The sequence below is a fragment of the Mixophyes fleayi genome, chromosome 3 (genome assembly GCF_038048845.1).
Source record: "Mixophyes fleayi isolate aMixFle1 chromosome 3, aMixFle1.hap1, whole genome shotgun sequence".
In the NCBI taxonomy this organism is placed as follows: domain Eukaryota; kingdom Metazoa; phylum Chordata; class Amphibia; order Anura; family Limnodynastidae; genus Mixophyes; species Mixophyes fleayi.
Genome location: NC_134404.1, coordinates 246,931,804 through 246,950,800, shown reverse-complemented (window position 1 = coordinate 246,950,800; position 18,997 = coordinate 246,931,804). Strand labels below are relative to the sequence as shown.

The following is an 18,997-nucleotide window of genomic DNA, read 5'->3' as shown; positions in this document are numbered from 1 at the left end:
TTAAACCTTTTGTTTCTCACCCAATCAACATTTCAAGATTATTCATCAGTCAAAAACCACTTAAGCTCAAAATCTTGATTTAAGCCTTCTGGCATAAGGGTCCCCCAAATCATAAATCCATCTCATTTCACGTTTAGCGAGGGCAGTAGTCGTATCTTTCTGTCTCCAATTACCCTCTACCTTATCTATGGCTAAAAAAATTCTTCAAACCATTCACCATACATTTATGGTGACTCTTAAAATGAGAGGATACTGAGTGGTTATCAAAGCCCTTTTTTATGTTGCGTAGATGCTCAGACAGTCTAACCTTCAAAGGTCGTGAGGTTCCGCCCAACATAAAAAAGGCCGCACTTACATTCCAAAAGATAGATCACATTCGGGGGTGTTACAACTTAAAAAGGATTTTATCGAGTATTATACGACCTTTTACTTCAAAATGAGAAAATTTTATTCTTCTGATCTGAAAACGTGGCTTTGCACATAGCGCAAAGTCCACATCTAAAAAATCCCTTCGAGGACTATGCCCGAGATCTTTTACATCTGTAAGTGCACTCCTCACCAGATTATCTTTCAGGTTGGGGGCACGTCTATATACAAATTTTGGGCACTCTGGAATTATATCCGTTAATACCGGATCCTTTTTTAATATATTCCAATGCTTCCTTACCACTTTTTCTATTTGCCTATATTGAGTGTTGTATTGTGTGACAAATGAAATATGGTTATGCTTTGCTGTGCTAGCTTCAGAACGTGTCTCTAAAAGTGTATCCCTATCTTTCCCATTCACAGATTCTATAGCTTTATCCAAAAGTTCTTCTTTATAGCCTTTACTCAAAAAGTGCTTTTTCATCCCATTAATCTGTTCTTCCAACACATTCTTATTAGAGCAGTTTCTTTTAAGTCGTTAAAAATTGTCCCCTAGGAACATTATCTAGCCATCTATAGTGGTGGCCACTAGTAGACGAAATGTATGAATTACAGTCAGTTGGTTTTCTATATGTTTTCGTACATAACTTATTATTTTCAACATAGATATTGAGGTCTAAAAAATTGACCTCTACTAAACTAATATTGAATATAAATTCCACATTAATCTTATTGTCATTAAGACCATCACAAAAGAGGTTGAGACTAGCAAGATCACCACTCCAAACAAAAAAGACGTCATCTATGTATCTCATCCAGGTCACCAGGTTCGCTCCAAGCACGCCATCCTGCCATATGGCCAAATCCTCCCAATATGCCAAAAATAAATTGGCGTAACTCGGAGCGAACCTGGTGCCCATAGCAGTCCCATTGCGCTGGATATAAAAATGTCCTTCAAAATAAAAATAGTTATTAGTTAGAATAAATAGGATACTCTCCAAGATAAAACTCCTTAGTAGAGGAGTATGTGTCATCTCTATCCAAAAAATGTTTAATAGCATTCAAGCCATCCTCATGTGCAATCACTGTATATAGTGACTTAATATCTGCAGTAACAAGGTACCAACCCTTTTGCCATTCAAAATTCTTTAACTTTCTAAGGACATCTCCTGTGTCTCTAAGATAAGAAGGGTTCTTTAACACTAACGGTTGCAATTGATGATCCACCCAAAGGGATAAGTTAGATGTCAAAGACTTGACTCCGCCACAATAGGCCGCCCTGGGGGATTCTGGACATCCTTGTGGACTTTAGGTAGTACATATAACACCGGAGTGATGGGATGGGTGATTGTAAGAAATCCTATTGTCTCAACATCTAAAATCCCCTTCTCTCTATATCTCTCAAATATAGTATTGAGTTCTAATTTAATTCTGTCTGTGGGGTCTTTTTTTAAAATATTGTAAGTTTTCTCATCTCCCAGTTGTCTAAATATTTCTGCTATATATTTCTCCCTATCCATGAGGACAATCCCTCCACCCTTGTCGGCAGGTTTAATAACCAAAGAAGGGTCATCCTTAAGGGTTTGCAGTGCATCTCTTTCCCTTTTCGTAAAATTTGGTTCCGGATTCTTTCTAACGATGGACTCCAAATCTTTTTGGACCATTTTCCCAAAACAATCAATAAAACAACCTCTATTGAATGTGGGATTGAAGGTGGATTTTCTCTTAAAAGGAGTTTGTGCAAAGGGGGGATCTACTACCTCTAAGGAGGTAGATGTCTTCGATTTCATCTGAAAAAACTTTTTTAGAGAAATAACCCTCATAAATTTTTGTAGGTCTATAAATAATTGAAAATACTCAATTTGGTGACTAGGGGCAAACTTAAGACCTTTAAGTAACACTTTTCTTTCATCCTCAGTAAGAACATGATTACTAAGGTTGAAAATCTTTATTTCCTGTTCTTCCCCAAAAACCTCTTTTTCCAAAAGATTTCTTTTTTTCTTACTTTTATTAAGTCTTCTCCTATTAGTTTGGATAATCCCACCTCTTTTCCCCCTTTTTCTGTTCTTTTTCTTTTTTAACTTTTTTAACGGAGTACAGATCTTTATCATTTTCTGCCCCTGAAGTTCCTCCTCTGATCTAAAAAATCCCTACTTGTACTAGGAGGAGAACTCTCATCTTTCAAACAATCATAAGGGTTCTTGTGGAAGAAGGATGGAGAGCAGGTATCTGTCAAAGGGATTCTCCTATCTTCATTAGATCTAATATAAGGATCCTCTTCAAAAAATCTAGGTTTGTACCTGGGGGATACATAGGGGACTGTTCCCCTATGTGTCTTAGTCCACTTATCTCTCCTATAATAGGGGGCATTTTTTCTATAATCTCTTCTTGGAGGACTACGTCTCTCCTTCTCAGTTATGGGATGAAGATAAGATTGAGAATTTTGTCTCAAATCGTGTCTATCTCGTTCACGGAGATCTCTTCTATGTTTTTGTTGATATTTACTTCTATCATAGTCTCTGAAGCGACCAGATGTACCATCCGTATTAGGAGACCATGGGTCCGCTCTAAACCTAAATCTCCTACTGGGAACCTCCTTAGATGGTTTCCCCTCATCGGAAAATAATTTTGGGGTTACAGGTCTTTCCCCTACCTTAAGTTTGTCTCTAATATATTTATTATGTTTTCTTAGAGTAACTTCTCTCGTGTCCTTCACTATTCTAGAAATGATCTCTCTTTCACTTGTTTTATACTCCTCTAAACCTGCAAAAGGAATGGTAAGGCTCTTAAGTTCTTCTATCTCATGTTCCAATTTAAGCAATTCTTTTCTTCTTTCCCTTAATACTAGATCAATCAATGAAAAAGAGCAGACATTCAAAATGTCTGCCCACTCTCTCTTAAATTCCTCAGACGAATTTCCAAAAGAGGGATGTTTCTGTATTTTTAAACCTTTCGGTATGATCTGATCAGCAAGATATCTCTCTAAAGTGATGGTTTCCCACCATATCCTATTCTCCTTAATCAATAAACTCCCTAATTTCTTCATAACATTCTCCAAATCTTCATCAATCAATTCGATCTTGTCCATATCATGCTTAAAAATTTCTTCTACTTTTTGTCTCCTAGTATCTCTATGTTGATACATGGTGCTGCCTGGACAAAGGCAAAGGTGTAACCGTACGTAAACAACAAATCAAAAAATGACTAAGTCCACGGCGCAAAACAATGTATCAAATCCGAAAGGCAGCCTGTAGCAAACTATATAGGAAACACCAATCCCTATCAAATATATATATACACACAGCAAATTTGCAAACAGGCGCCAATCATCTGTAAGTTCACCAAAATATATAGAATCAAAAAAGTCCAGAAAAATATATGTATAAATGTAGAGGAAGTCCTATGTTCCAAAAGGCACAGTAATGGAATCTTCTGATCAAGTCAAGTGTTCCAATATTCCTCATAGGTCATACACAGATGAACAAATAAATAAAACGTCAGGCGGGACCTGATCAGTAGGGATAGATGGACCCTTACCGTGCTCAGAAGGGCAAAAAGCGTGTCACAATGTAATGAGTCTAGTCCCGGGAAACTTCTCCTTCTTTTTTACATGTATGACCTATGAGGAATATTGGAACACTTGACTTGATCAGAAGATTCCATTACTGTGCCTTTTGGAACATAGGACTTCCTCTACATTTATACATATATTTTTCTGGACTTTTTTGATTCTATATATTTTGGTGAACTTACAGATGATTGGCGCCTGTTTGCAAATTTGCTGTGTGTATATATATATTTGATAGGGATTGGTGTTTCCTATATAGTTTGCTACAGGCTGCCTTTCGGATTTGATACATTGTTTTGCGCCGTGGACTTAGTCATTTTTTGATTTGTTGTTTACGTACGGTTACACCTTTGCCTTTGTCCAGGCAGCACCATGTATCAACATAGAGATACTAGGAGACAAAAAGTAGAAGAAATTTTTAAGCATGATATGGACAAGATCGAATTGATTGATGAAGATTTGGAGAATGTTATGAAGAAATTAGGGAGTTTATTGATTAAGGAGAATAGGATATGGTGGGAAACCATCACTTTAGAGAGATATCTTGCTGATCAGATCATACCGAAAGGTTTAAAAATACAGAAACATCCCTCTTTTGGAAATTCGTCTGAGGAATTTAAGAGAGAGTGGGCAGACATTTTGAATGTCTGCTCTTTTTCATTGATTGATCTAGTATTAAGGGAAAGAAGAAAAGAATTGCTTAAATTGGAACATGAGATAGAAGAACTTAAGAGCCTTACCATTCCTTTTGCAGGTTTAGAGGAGTATAAAACAAGTGAAAGAGAGATCATTTCTAGAATAGTGAAGGACACGAGAGAAGTTACTCTAAGAAAACATAATAAATATATTAGAGACAAACTTAAGGTAGGGGAAAGACCTGTAACCCCAAAATTATTTTCCGATGAGGGGAAACCATCTAAGGAGGTTCCCAGTAGGAGATTTAGGTTTAGAGCGGACCCATGGTCTCCTAATACGGATGGTACATCTGGTCGCTTCAGAGACTATGATAGAAGTAAATATCAACAAAAACATAGAAGAGATCTCCGTGAACGAGATAGACACGATTTGAGACAAAATTCTCAATCTTATCTTCATCCCATAACTGAGAAGGAGAGACGTAGTCCTCCAAGAAGAGATTATAGAAAAAATGCCCCCTATTATAGGAGAGATAAGTGGACTAAGACACATAGGGGAACAGTCCCCTATGTATCCCCCAGGTACAAACCTAGATTTTTTGAAGAGGATCCTTATATTAGATCTAATGAAGATAGGAGAATCCCTTTGACAGATACCTGCTCTCCATCCTTCTTCCACAAGAACCCTTATGATTGTTTGAAAGATGAGAGTTCTCCTCCTAGTACAAGTAGGGATTTTTTAGATCAGAGGAGGAACTTCAGGGGCAGAAAATGATAAAGATCTGTACTCCGTTAAAAAAGTTAAAAAAGAAAAAGAACAGAAAAAGGGGGAAAAGAGGTGGGATTATCCAAACTAATAGGAGAAGACTTAATAAAAGTAAGAAAAAAAGAAATCTTTTGGAAAAAGAGGTTTTTGGGGAAGAACAGGAAATAAAGATTTTCAACCTTAGTAATCATGTTCTTACTGAGGATGAAAGAAAAGTGTTACTTAAAGGTCTTAAGTTTGCCCCTAGTCACCAAATTGAGTATTTTCAATTATTTATAGACCTACAAAAATTTATGAGGGTTATTTCTCTAAAAAAGTTTTTTCAGATGAAATCGAAGACATCTACCTCCTTAGAGGTAGTAGATCCCCCCTTTGCACAAACTCCTTTTAAGAGAAAATCCACCTTCAATCCCACATTCAATAGAGGTTGTTTTATTGATTGTTTTGGGAAAATGGTCCAAAAAGATTTGGAGTCCATCGTTAGAAAGAATCCGGAACCAAATTTTACGAAAAGGGAAAGAGATGCACTGCAAACCCTTAAGGATGACCCTTCTTTGGTTATTAAACCTGCCGACAAGGGTGGAGGGATTGTCCTCATGGATAGGGAGAAATATATAGCAGAAATATTTAGACAACTGGGAGATGAGAAAACTTACAATATTTTAAAAAAAGACCCCACAGACAGAATTAAATTAGAACTCAATACTATATTTGAGAGATATAGAGAGAAGGGGATTTTAGATGTTGAGACAATAGGATTTCTTACAATCACCCATCCCATCACTCCGGTGTTATATGTACTACCTAAAGTCCACAAGGATGTCCAGAATCCCCCAGGGCGGCCTATTGTGGCCGGAGTCAAGTCTTTGACATCTAACTTATCCCTTTGGGTGGATCATCAATTGCAACCGTTAGTGTTAAAGAACCCTTCTTATCTTAGAGACACAGGAGATGTCCTTAGAAAGTTAAAGAATTTTGAATGGCAAAAGGGTTGGTACCTTGTTACTGCAGATATTAAGTCACTATATACAGTGATTGCACATGAGGATGGCTTGAATGCTATTAAACATTTTTTGGATAGAGATGACACATACTCCTCTACTAAGGAGTTTATCTTGGAGAGTATCCTATTTATTCTAACTAATAACTATTTTTATTTTGAAGGACATTTTTATATCCAGCGCAATGGGACTGCTATGGGCACCAGGTTCGCTCCGAGTTACGCCAATTTATTTTTGGCATATTGGGAGGATTTGGCCATATGGCAGGATGGCGTGCTTGGAGCGAACCTGGTGACCTGGATGAGATACATAGATGACGTCTTTTTTGTTTGGAGTGGTGATCTTGCTAGTCTCAACCTCTTTTGTGATGGTCTTAATGACAATAAGATTAATGTGGAATTTATATTCAATATTAGTTTAGTAGAGGTCAATTTTTTAGACCTCAATATCTATGTTGAAAATAATAAGTTATGTACGAAAACATATAGAAAACCAACTGACTGTAATTCATACATTTCGTCTACTAGTGGCCACCACTATAGATGGCTAGATAATGTTCCTAGGGGACAATTTTTACGACTTAAAAGAAACTGCTCTAATAAGAATGTGTTGGAAGAACAGATTAATGGGATGAAAAAGCACTTTTTGAGTAAAGGCTATAAAGAAGAACTTTTGGATAAAGCTATAGAATCTGTGAATGGGAAAGATAGGGATACACTTTTAGAGACACGTTCTGAAGCTAGCACAGCAAAGCATAACCATATTTCATTTGTCACACAATACAACACTCAATATAGGCAAATAGAAAAAGTGGTAAGGAAGCATTGGAATATATTAAAAAAGGATCCGGTATTAACGGATATAATTCCAGAGTGCCCAAAATTTGTATATAGACGTGCCCCCAACCTGAAAGATAATCTGGTGAGGAGTGCACTTACAGATGTAAAAAGATCGGGCATAGTCTCGAAGGGATTTTTTAGATGTGGACTTTGCGCTATGTGCAAAGCCACGTTTTCAGATCAGAAGAATAAAATTTCTCATTTTGAAGTAAAAGGTCGTAAATACTCGATAAAATCCTTTTTAAGTTGTAACACCCCGAATGTGATCTATCTTTTGGAATGTAAGTGCGGCCTTTTTTATGTTGGGCGAACCTCACGACCTTTGAAGGTTAGACTGTCTGAGCATCTACGCAACATAAAAAAGGGCTTTGATAACCACTCAGTATCCTCTCATTTTAAGAGTCACCATAAATGTATGGTGAATGGTTTGAAGAATTTTTTAGCCATAGATAAGGTAGAGGGTAATTGGAGACAGAAAGATACGACTACTGCCCTCGCTAAACGTGAAATGAGATGGATTTATGATTTGGGGACCCTTATGCCAGAAGGCTTAAATCAAGATTTTGAGCTTAAGTGGTTTTTGACTGATGAATAATCTTGAAATGTTGATTGGTGAGAACAAAAGTTTACGTGTATTATGAAGGAAGCTAAGCAGGAGTACCTTGGGTAATGTTGTGGATGGGAGACGCCTAAGTTTAAATTTTGATTTTATATTTTTTAATATGTTTTAATATATTTATTTTTATATATGCATTTTTGCACAGATTGTCTCTTATATATTGATGTCTGTTTTTTTTATATGTCGATGTTCATTTTACATGATGTGTTTATATGGTTAATCATCCAATTATTTAATGAAGATTTTGATTGGATGTATCACCAATCCGGCCACTATTTAAGTGGTATAGACTACCATCCCGAGTATATGCCTTGAGAAAGGCTCTAGAGGAGCCGAAACGCGTTGGCTGACGGGAGATTTGTAACGTCAGACGTGAGACCTGCAGTGAGAGGTGTTCCTGCTTCCGTTGATCGAGTGGTGATTACTGGCAGAACGGAGCTTTGTAGTGAGTTTCCCGGGACTAGACTCATTACATTGTGACACGCTTTTTGCCCTTCTGAGCACGGTAAGGGTCCATCTATCCCTACTGATCAGGTCCCGCCTGACGTTTTATTTATTTGTTCATCTGTAATTGTCTGTAATAAATTACCCATATGTTGTCACACTATGGAGCATTTTTCCTTTTTTGGAGTCCAATTTAATTGAAGGAAGCTCTGCATTGCTGGATCGATGTTTGTGGGGAGTTACATCTTGGACATAATCTGATTGCGCTGCCTGTCCGTTATTGTCGAGTGATATTGTGGATTGGAGGACCGACGAGCCTGGGGAGTTCTATCTTATGTACAGGCTTGTTTTTATTATACTATTTGGTGAGTGCGCAACCCTGAGGGGTTAAGTTTAACCCATCATCACGTGAGGTGTTCCCGTTTATCTACTATTGCACGGAGTACATAGGGATTTTTTTTCTCCTCCATCTACATTCTTTATATATGTGGATTGCACTATGTTTTTTTCTCCTTCTTTTTTACATGTATGACCTATGAGGAATATTGGAACACTTGACTTGATCAGAAGATTCCATTACTGTGCCTTTTGGAACATAGGACTTCCTCTACATTTATACATATATTTTTCTGGACTTTTTTGATTCTATATATTTTGGTGAACTTACAGATGATTGGCGCCTGTTTGCAAATTTGCTGTGTGTATATATATATTTGATAGGGATTGGTGTTTCCTATATAGTTTGCTACAGGCTGCCTTTCGGATTTGATACATTGTTTTGCGCCGTGGACTTAGTCATTTTTTGATTTGTTGTTTACATAACCAGTGTGCCCTACATAGGACTACACCAGCCTGTTCTCACATTACACCAACCATTGTCCCCACAAAACGATTACACCAACTTGTGCCCAGATTATACCTTCCTGTGTTTAAAGCCTCTGCCTCTAAAAATAATTACATACCAGCCTGTGCCCCCACTAAGTCCACAAAATTATTACACACCAACCTTTGCCACCATAAAATATTGTATTGTCTGTGTCCCCAAAATATTAATACCACCTGTTGCCAAAATAAATAAAAAAAATATCAGTTTGCACTCCCCCAAAAATACAAAGCATTCACTGAATACTTAGGATTTCATTCCCTCCACCAAAATGCACCTTCTGGTAACCAGCATTTGGCGCAACCATAAATGCCACTTAGCATTGCTGAATGCAATTCCTATTACTGCCACTCTCCTATCGGTGAACTTTAGTGTAATGCCACCGGAATGTCTGACAGGAGTTGCTCTGGCTCTGGTAATACTAATAATGCTAGTGGGAACCAGCCTTCAAAGGAAATGCTGGGACTGATTCTAGTGGTTCCCAACAAATGCATTGGAGGATAAGCAGTCATCCAGAGCCCATCTTCAGTGCATTAGAAGAGAGGGGGGCAAGGAGATTACAGAGGGCTTCTTCCGGTCCCAGACTTTGTGTTAGTATGCATCTACATTTGAAACAAAGTTCATACATCCAATTTATATCTGTGTTACATTTTGGATAAAATGTAGGTAAGTAGGTAAAAATTGTCAGCGATAATGTGCTTCAAATATTTCATTTTATTACAAAGCAACATAACCCAAACAAATATTAATTTGTTTTGTCCTCTGTAAGCAGCTGTACAATATATATTGTGTTTGAGTTGTGGTGACTTATGGTTTTTTTTATCTGCCATGCTGCCACAAAATTACTTCTGCACATTTAAACAGTCCTAAATTATGGCTCAATATTAGCAACAGTTATTTATTTAGCTTTTTACATGGCAAGCTGTGAATATTACCTGTAGCAAACAGATGGCAGATTGCCCCTCTCTATAGATTTATTTACTATAGTGGAATAGTCAACTTAAAGAAAGATTTAATGTCAGTACTACAGGTTTTTTTTTTATCTTTAAATCACTTGACCATTTCTTCCCCTACAGTAAAATATGTTTGATACATTGTCATTTGTTTGTAACAGATGCTTGTGCAACACAGAAGACTTACCATGCTTTAGATGCTATAAATATGGGCAAGTTTAATATTAAATAACAGGTTAGGTTACTAAAAATTAATGTGTGTGTAAAATATCTGTGATTTGTTTTAATTTGATATCAGACCATACAGTATGATGTGTTGTGCAGACTTGATGATTGTAATATATATATGGGCTAATATCCCTTTCTGTACAACAATAAGGATAACAGAATTTATCAGGACATTGATTATGTAAAGGCTCAAAGACAAAATACATTGGACACACAAAACCATGGTGTCTTCTATTATCCTTATTATAACAATGTTTCCATTGATATTGGATGGAATGTGCCACAAATAAAACATTCCTGCTTTGCAATATTTTATAGCTTATAGATACAACTTTTTTGCAGTAGTGTAGTACTACTTTACCCTCTGTGATTTATATAATAATGTAAGGATATTTCATTATTTTAATGTAGTTTTAGAATTCTGAAGTAAAGATATCAATACTCACATATTAATGTAAATTTTGGCAAGTAATTCATTTATCATATTAATATAATCTATGACACTTTATCACAGGTTTAATGTTACTCAAGTATTGTTTAATTATTCTTGAAAAAGAGTAACAGCTTTTACATAAGGAAGAACAAACCATTTTGCTTTTATTTTCTTGAAAAATGTTTGTCTTCAGTTTGCCACCCTAATTTGTACCATAACCCTAAAATATCAACTTAAAGTTAATGTACATTAAATGTTTGCATTCAGTTAGTTAATAAGGTTACATGCAATGTTTCAACACCTGGAAGGATGTCAATCATCAAAAACAAATTAAGGCATTCATTCTGTATCATGCTGAGGGTGCTTTACAAACCCTGCAAATATGCACAAAATTAGGGTTTGCTGAATGCAGATACTGTAAGCACAGACATTTACTTTAAACGCAAGACAGTCTTTGGATCTCAGGTAACACCACAGAATGCCCAGTGTTCACAGTGCATACAGAGAAAGTGTGAACCAAATGGTGTAAAGTACCTTGATTTTGTTTGCTTTTGCAGCAAGTAGAAAAATCCCTCTGAGCAACACACTGCAAAAGACTTAAGCTGGGTACACACTACAGAAATTTTCGACCAACTTTTTATGCCGAGCGATTTTACATGCGATCGATGTTCCGATCGCTTGGTCCATGGACTGCATACACACTAGCCTTTTAGACGATAAAGGGAAGAGCGGACGTCCCTTTAGCGACTTTTTACAGCCATGTTGTCGTGAGCAATGACTGTAATTTCGTACTCACTGTTGTGGATCGGTCAGAAGTTTATACACATTACACAGCGGAAACGAGATTGGATCAAAAATATTAAACGGTACGACCAACCATTGAGGCGATAATCGTCCATTTGGGCAGACTTTCGACCATCGTGTCACTGCACACACTGACCTGACTTTTCAACGAGCGGTCATATGTCGGCTGTTTGAGCCGATTATTGGACGAAAACAGTGTAGTGTGTACCCAGCTTTATCGTTACAATTTTGGTGCCTTTTATGTACAAAGCTATTTAGTGTTAGTGCTATGCCTTAACTGGATAAGGAATGTTTATATGGATGGGTTAGCCGACATCAGGAGACCTATGTCTTTCTTATCAGCAGAGTAAAGCTGGGTACACACTACAGAAATTTCGACCAACTTTTTATGCCGAGTGATTTTACATGCGTTCGATGATCCGATCGCTCTGTCCATGGACTTCATACACATTAGCCTTGTTTAGGACGATAAAGGGAAGAGTGGACGTCCCTTTAGCGACTTTTTACAGCCATGTTGTCGTGAGCAATGACTGTAATTTCGTACTCACTGTTGTGGATCGGTCGGAAGTTTATACACACTACACAGCGGAAACGAGATTGGACCGAAAATATTAAACGGTACGACCAACCAAATGAGGCGATAATCGTCCATTTGGGCAGACTTTCGACCATCGTGTCACTACACACACTGACCCGACTTTTGAACAAGCGGTCGTATGTCGGCTGTTTGAGCCGATTATTGGACGAAAACAGTGTAGTGTGTTCCCAGCTTAAAACACTAACATATTGACATATTGATTTGGCAGTTGAAAGGCCAAAGCTAATTTTCATAGAACAATGCAATAATTTTTTACTAGATATACTATGTTATAAATGTTTGGTTTTTTTTTTGTTTTTTTATTTTAAATTGAAGGGGCTATCAAAAATATCTAAGGTCAATCTTGCTATTATTAAATTACCAAACATATTTGTGAATGTTGACATACATGTTTTAAGCTATAAAATATTGTCACATGTGAATGTCACATACATGAGCCTGATAGAACCAGAATGCCCATGATATATAATAATTTGGATAAAATATTCTGGGTTTACATGGGCAGATTGCTATAATATTGCCCAGAACATGTGGGAATTTTTTTTTTAATATACACCATTTTGAAACTGGAAATTACCATACGATTGTGTGGTATTTAGTAGAGGCTATGCGAAGAGTTAAGTGAACATAATGAAACGTGGTGTAAATTATGCTTAATAGCCAACATTTTTCTAACAATGAACATTCTGGAATAGATCATGAATTACCTCTAACTACAAATCTTCATTAATGGTTTGAGCTGTGGCCATCCCTTATTGTAGAAGCAAGATTAAGAACATGATGTCAAGATTTACTTCCAGATCACTTAATATCAGCATAGCATAGTTATTTTTCCACTGCAATAAGATAAAAGTTGGTTTCCGGCCTAATAACACATAATTGTAAATGTACATAGCACATGGCTGGGTAGTGTTTTTAGCAGTAATATGGTTATTACAAACCTGCAGTGATGGTTCAGATATTAGCAAATTAGCACTGTGGTGCTTGCCAGTTTGTTCGCCAGGGTCCTGCATAGGCTCTCACTGCTGTAATTAAATCTAATTATTTAAAACACAGTAATATGCAACCATGTGCAATAATAATTTCTAGAAGACAAACTCAGACTGTGATATTTATTTTTTTCGGTGTTCATTTGCCTGGTTGCTTCATGTCATTCATAGTTTGTTTTTGGGTTTTTTCTTTTATTCTCTGGGCTGCTGATTTGTGACTTTGTGGCTGATCTGGCATGGCAATATTTTAGGGTGTAGTTTTTTAGTTTTTGGGGGCAGCAAAATTCACTGATACTGTTTTCTATATCCATATTTTGTCATCTAAATAGAAAAGTAATCTGCTTTAAATAATACAGGCTTTTGCAGAAATGCATTATTATTATGAAATTCGAGAGGAGTTATAAGCATAAACTCTTCCAGCCAATTTAAAAATCTGAGCTGGTACCAACATTATCTTTTTAACAAATTTGCCTACTCTTTTACTTTTTGGACCTCCCGTCTGGAGGGGATGTACAAGGGGCAAGTGCAGGGAAAGGAGAGTGTGATGACGTTAATCACGTCAACATGGTTATGACCACACTGCGCAGTGCTGCAGTTTGTGACATTGTGCAATGGAGGGCAGGGCCAGGATATTATTCGCAGTGAACTGCGTAATCAAGGTCAAGTTTAGTCTTTGAAAGGTTTTTAGTATATTTGTAAATTTATTTGGATGTGTTCCTAAATAGAAGACTACCTTTCCCTATATTTGCATCTGGCAATGTTTTTTCATGATTGTTTTTTTTTCTTTTTTTGTGTTTTATATTATATTGCATACTCATAGTGGAGACAGCCAGTTTGTGGGCAGAGCAATATTCATAAGAATGCAGCTTTAACAGTTCATTAGTCTATGCATAAGCAGAATACTGGTTCACCCCTAAAATAGATGCCTGCACAGTGTTTAGGCATCAGGTATACCTTAAAGCAGGTGGTGGCATAAAGGTCAATGAAAATCATTCGTTAGATTCAGCACATGTGAACCAAACAAGAGTGTGTCCCACTTTAAGGGGGCATCAAACAGGCATTTTTTCCTAGCTTGTAAAGTACGAACATTCATAGGACTGAAGCACATTGAAGTGAATGTCAGTACGTCTGGTTACTTTTATGTTTCTAATAAATATCTTATTCCAGGGTTGATCCAAAGTGTGAAAGCCAAGTTCCGTTTTCCAGGCTTGCACACATCCCGGCCCAGAGAAATGTTGCTATGTAAATAAGTTTCAAGAGAGGTAGACTAGCCATCGGGCCTAAGTTAATAAAATATATTTTGATTTTTTTTTTTTTTTCCTTAGGTCACTTAGGTCTTGTAGACATGATGAATCCTGGCGAGTCTAAACTGCCTTCTTCCCTGAAACTTGATGGCAAAGAAGATGGACCACCTCCTCTTGAAACAAAGACAAAGGTATTCCCTTCTGCATGTGGTAGTGGTTTTATGGCCTCGCTATGTCACCCATATTGTCTTCCATTATCTGATTCATTTTTCCCTTTTTCTGTTTATTTCTCTGATGCATGTGTGCATCTATGTTGCGAGCCTGTATTTGTTTAGATGGTCTGGATCTGAAAATTACTAGTACTAATGGCATTTAAGCAAAGCAGTGAATATGAGCTTGGGGATGTTAAGCTTGGGGTTTGGACAAGGCTATTGTGACTGGTTTCTCAACTGCAGCCATTTTCCCCTTCTTGCCTTCAGTTCAAGCTTCTGTTGTTGGCCGTCTAAACAGCACTATAGGCAAAAAATAATCATTTGCTTCCCCCCACTTCAAAAATAGGGCAAGCAGCTTGTATCTTATTTTTATTGAGGAGGCAATCCATGCGTAAGCATTTCATGTTTGCTTGAAGTAGGCATGGTGGCTTTGTAACACTAGCCAAGCATTTGCCAAATCTGCACTAATTGCTAGTCAACAAATTAACAATCATGCATCTTATATGCTTGTCTTTTTATCTCACCCTTTTTTCCATACATGCAACATTTTTGCACTACCAGTTGATCTATTTATTTTTGTTTTGCCCTGCTCTTGTCACATTTTGTTTTGTATTCTTCTATCACAGGATAGCTACAGTTCACAGTGTATATCTCAGCCCCCAACCCCAGGCAACCTGCCAGTTTCTTCCCCTTTGTCCCCAAGCTCCGCTAACATCTCCTCCTTTCATGGAGATGAAAGTGATAGCATTAACAGCCCAGGCTGGCCAAAGACTGCATCAAGCCCTGTAAGTGGCCCTATTTTGTTATTTTATAATTGGAAATAATTCTAATTACTGTTAGCATGCCTTAAGTATCTTTTTTTTATTTTTGTGTTTTTTTCTTTGTGGGTTTTTTTTTTTTAAACCTGGCTAAAACAAAATGTGTCTATTCTACTGGAAAAAGTTCACAGCATACCATTGACAAAAATACTGAACAGCTTAAAATAATCTCAATTTAATGTACAATCAGTATATATCACAAAATGTTAATTAGCACTTTAAAATGTGCTTGCCCATTATTTCTTTAGAGTGTAAAAGAACAGACACTTAGGGGCGGATGCAGAGTTGTTTGCAACATGAGAGTATTTCCTCCCATATGCAGATCCATACGCATCTTGAGATGTGTCCGCCTCTACATCATATGTGAGTGGTTTCTGACAAGTTTGATGATACAATGAAGTTAGGGTAGGAACCTAGAGAGAAGTCCTGTTATCTGGGGGTTCATGTTCACACAGTCTAAGTGAGAAGATGGATATAATATTATCTTTATTACAAAAGATGAACATCTAATGTAAACAATAGTTACTCAAAGATATATAGATAGATATAGGATTATTTTGGTTCCATGGTTCAGCAGCGGTTTTAAATCTACCCACGTAAGGTTCCAAAGTCCCAAATATGCTGCAATTGAAATATTTCCACTTAAAGTTTCACGCTCCAACCAAGCTGTAGCAGAGTTCAGTGGCCCTGAGGCAGTTACCTGGGTAATCTAGTCTTCAGATTTTCCGAATCCCTCCGAACAATGAACTCCCAAGAGGTTTTTGCAATCTCGCGGCAGTATAGATAAAACTCCCATCCAAGGTGAATTAAATCTCTGTGGTCCGTCTCTATCTCCTGATGTTCCCGTCTGCTCGGCTAATGCTCTCTATCAATGTGATAGGACTCTGAACCCCAGTCTCCCTGCTCCATCAGGTGAACAGATCCACAAGCAACTCCGGATGGAGTAGCGATACTTGAGTGCACGATGTATTAATAAATTGCGGGTTACGCAGGAGTCACTGTGGAACTGGTGACAAAAACTCTATACCAATCTCATGAAATCTTTGATTATCCTCTAGTCCGCTTTGCAGGCTCCTCTAAAGTTTCCAAGGTGGAAATCCCACCTGCAGGGGTAGTCTCTGGTCAGCTTGTTTCAGGATTGGTTGTGGTGGAAAGATGGTTTGGTGATGGGCAGGGATAAGGATTCCTCCTATGTGTAGCTCTCTCCTGCTGAAAAAAGAACAATATGGCCAGAACTGGTTAACGAGATTCTTAATTCCAGTTGATGAATAGCAGCTCCTCATTTTAACTCCTTACAAGCATGTGTGATGTTTAGGGGCTTTAAGAATTGCAGAGTTCCTGTTTGTCCTGGGGAAAGGGGGTGGAGGTCAGGAAATTGTGTATCCTCCATTCTGCAATCTGTTAAATGTAGTGGGATGAATAACTGCAACCAACCTGGCTTATTTAACAATACTGTGGGCACCCCTTTTTTCATCCCCACCCTGACCATAGCCCAAATATAGAAAAGGTAGTAAAAAGAGGAACACAAGGATAATATTTTAAACAAGCCGTCCATTTGCACACATTCCTTTTGTGTAGGTCCAAAGTGAGAGATAGGGTAGGTGATGCAAATCAGACTCATCTTGTCACAACAAGTCAGCAGCAGCAGCAGCGGATATTGACATCTGCCCTATAGTAGGCCTATATGCATGTTACTGCGACTCTGCAGGTGGGCATAAACGTCAGATACGCAGCGGTCTGCATAGGCATATTTGTGTTTGCCTAGATTCTGAGCATGCGCAAATTGGCTTACGTTCCCACTCTGCATCGGCCCCTTCGAATATAAGTGTTATACCTGTAGATTGTTTCTAAGCGCTCTAACATTGCACTCTCTCTATGGAAATCATTTACTAAATCCAAATATATATGTGGCTATCTTTCGGTATATTTCAGTAAGTCTACAGCGCTTGCTATTTAATGTGTGTTGTTGAACTAACCTTATGTAATATCCTTCTTGACTTAAACTGCTTAGTTGATATTGCTCTTCGTGTTAAGTATGTGGCCAAATTAAATACAGAGCCAGTTGCTTGACGAATGGGCGAGCAACCAGCTTTCCACCTATCTTAAGTTGCTCTGCGTTTGGTTGTTGGTGTCATCAGATTTGTACTGTAGTTAAAGTGAACACTTGATCTTATTCAAAAGACAGGCAATTTCAGATTATCTCGTCCTTTTAATGTATGGGAAGAAATAAGCAAAACAGAAAACTGATCTCATTCCCCAATATTGTTCCAGTGTAAATAGATAATGAAGTGGGACGACTTAATAAAGATTGTAATCTAAAGCTAATTTACAATAGTTAAAATTAGCTAATTTTGCTAAGTGCTAAATTAGATGTTGTAATGTTAGGAAATGTGAAACATGTTTGTACATACATTTTTGAATTAAAATAGTATTGTTATCCATTTGTAAACTATTTGACAATCTACTAGACACCTATCTAGTGTGCTGTAATTCAAATCAGTTTAATACAGAAGTCTGCACCGACTGAGGTCGTTAAAAGTGTCAGAATGGTCTAGCTCAGTGATGGCTAACCTGTGACACTCCAGGTGTTGTGAAACTGCAAATCCCAGCATGCTCTGCCAGCTATCAGCTAGTTATATACTGGCAAAGCATTCTCGGGCTTGTAGTTTTGCAACACCTGGAGTGTCATAGGTTAGCCATCACTGGTCTAGCTTGTTGTAAACTCTAGATCTGGTGTAATTAAAATATTATGTTATTTTTATTATAAAATTAGAATTGAACTTTGCAGTTTAATTAGAAAGAACTGAGTCATTTAGGTTATTATTTAATTCCTCCCTTTTAAAAGCACTCAGTACTTTCTCCTACCCTGCAGATGTCACTGTCTCAATAACTTTCAATTATAGAGATTTGGCTCTCCATATACTGCAGTGGAAACCATGACACCTATAACATTTTTGGTGGTAAGTTTTGAATGTTATATCCTATAAAATGGTAATGTTCTTGTTTTAATCAGTGGAAATGGCTCTACAACATATAATCTTTCAGTAAATTGATGCAACCTACTTTAATATTGTGGCGTAAGAAGCATTAATTAGCTGTAATCCTTAGCAATCAATTAATTATTTAATTTGCTCTGTCTAGTGCAAATTATCAGCCGCTATATATTAAGGATCGTTTCCTCAATTCCATGCTTAATAAAAGAGAATATCAAATGAGGAACTGTTTTCAGTAGGCCCATGTATATGGTGCAGAAAAAAATAACTTGATACATTCATAAAGCAAGTATAGGCGTATCTGCCTATAACTCTACTGTTTACAGTACTTTATATATTTTTTTTTCATTTTAAAATGCTTAAAAAAGGGTATTATTGTTGAAGGGGATACAATGTATAGTGCAAACCACAAAAGTGTGTCTTCTTTTTTGATTGTTTTCGGTTTATCTTACATGAATGCTGTTCATTAATGCTTTACAGCAGGCAGATTAAATCAGTTGAATTATCCATTAGACAACCTAGGATCCCCACCCCTGTAGACACAGAGAGCCCGGTTCACTCTAATCCTTTTTATCTGTGTGTTTGTTTTTGCCAATCCTGTAGA

General features: G+C 37.2%; 1 protein-coding gene across 5 annotated transcripts in view; it reads left to right on the top strand.

The window, feature by feature from the left end:
• ARID1B (AT-rich interaction domain 1B) overlaps positions 1-18,997 on the top strand; it is an 835,793-nt gene that overhangs the window by 692,039 nt on the left and 124,757 nt on the right. For 4 of the 5 annotated variants that reach the window (XM_075203385.1, XM_075203384.1, XM_075203383.1 and 1 more), the window contains 2 exons: positions 14,452-14,561; positions 15,209-15,367. In XM_075203385.1, coding sequence (XP_075059486.1) covers positions 14,452-14,561; positions 15,209-15,367 — 269 coding nt within the window. The remainder of the gene's footprint in view (positions 1-14,451; positions 14,562-15,208; positions 15,368-18,997) is intronic. The other variant, XM_075203386.1, reaches the window with a different exon arrangement.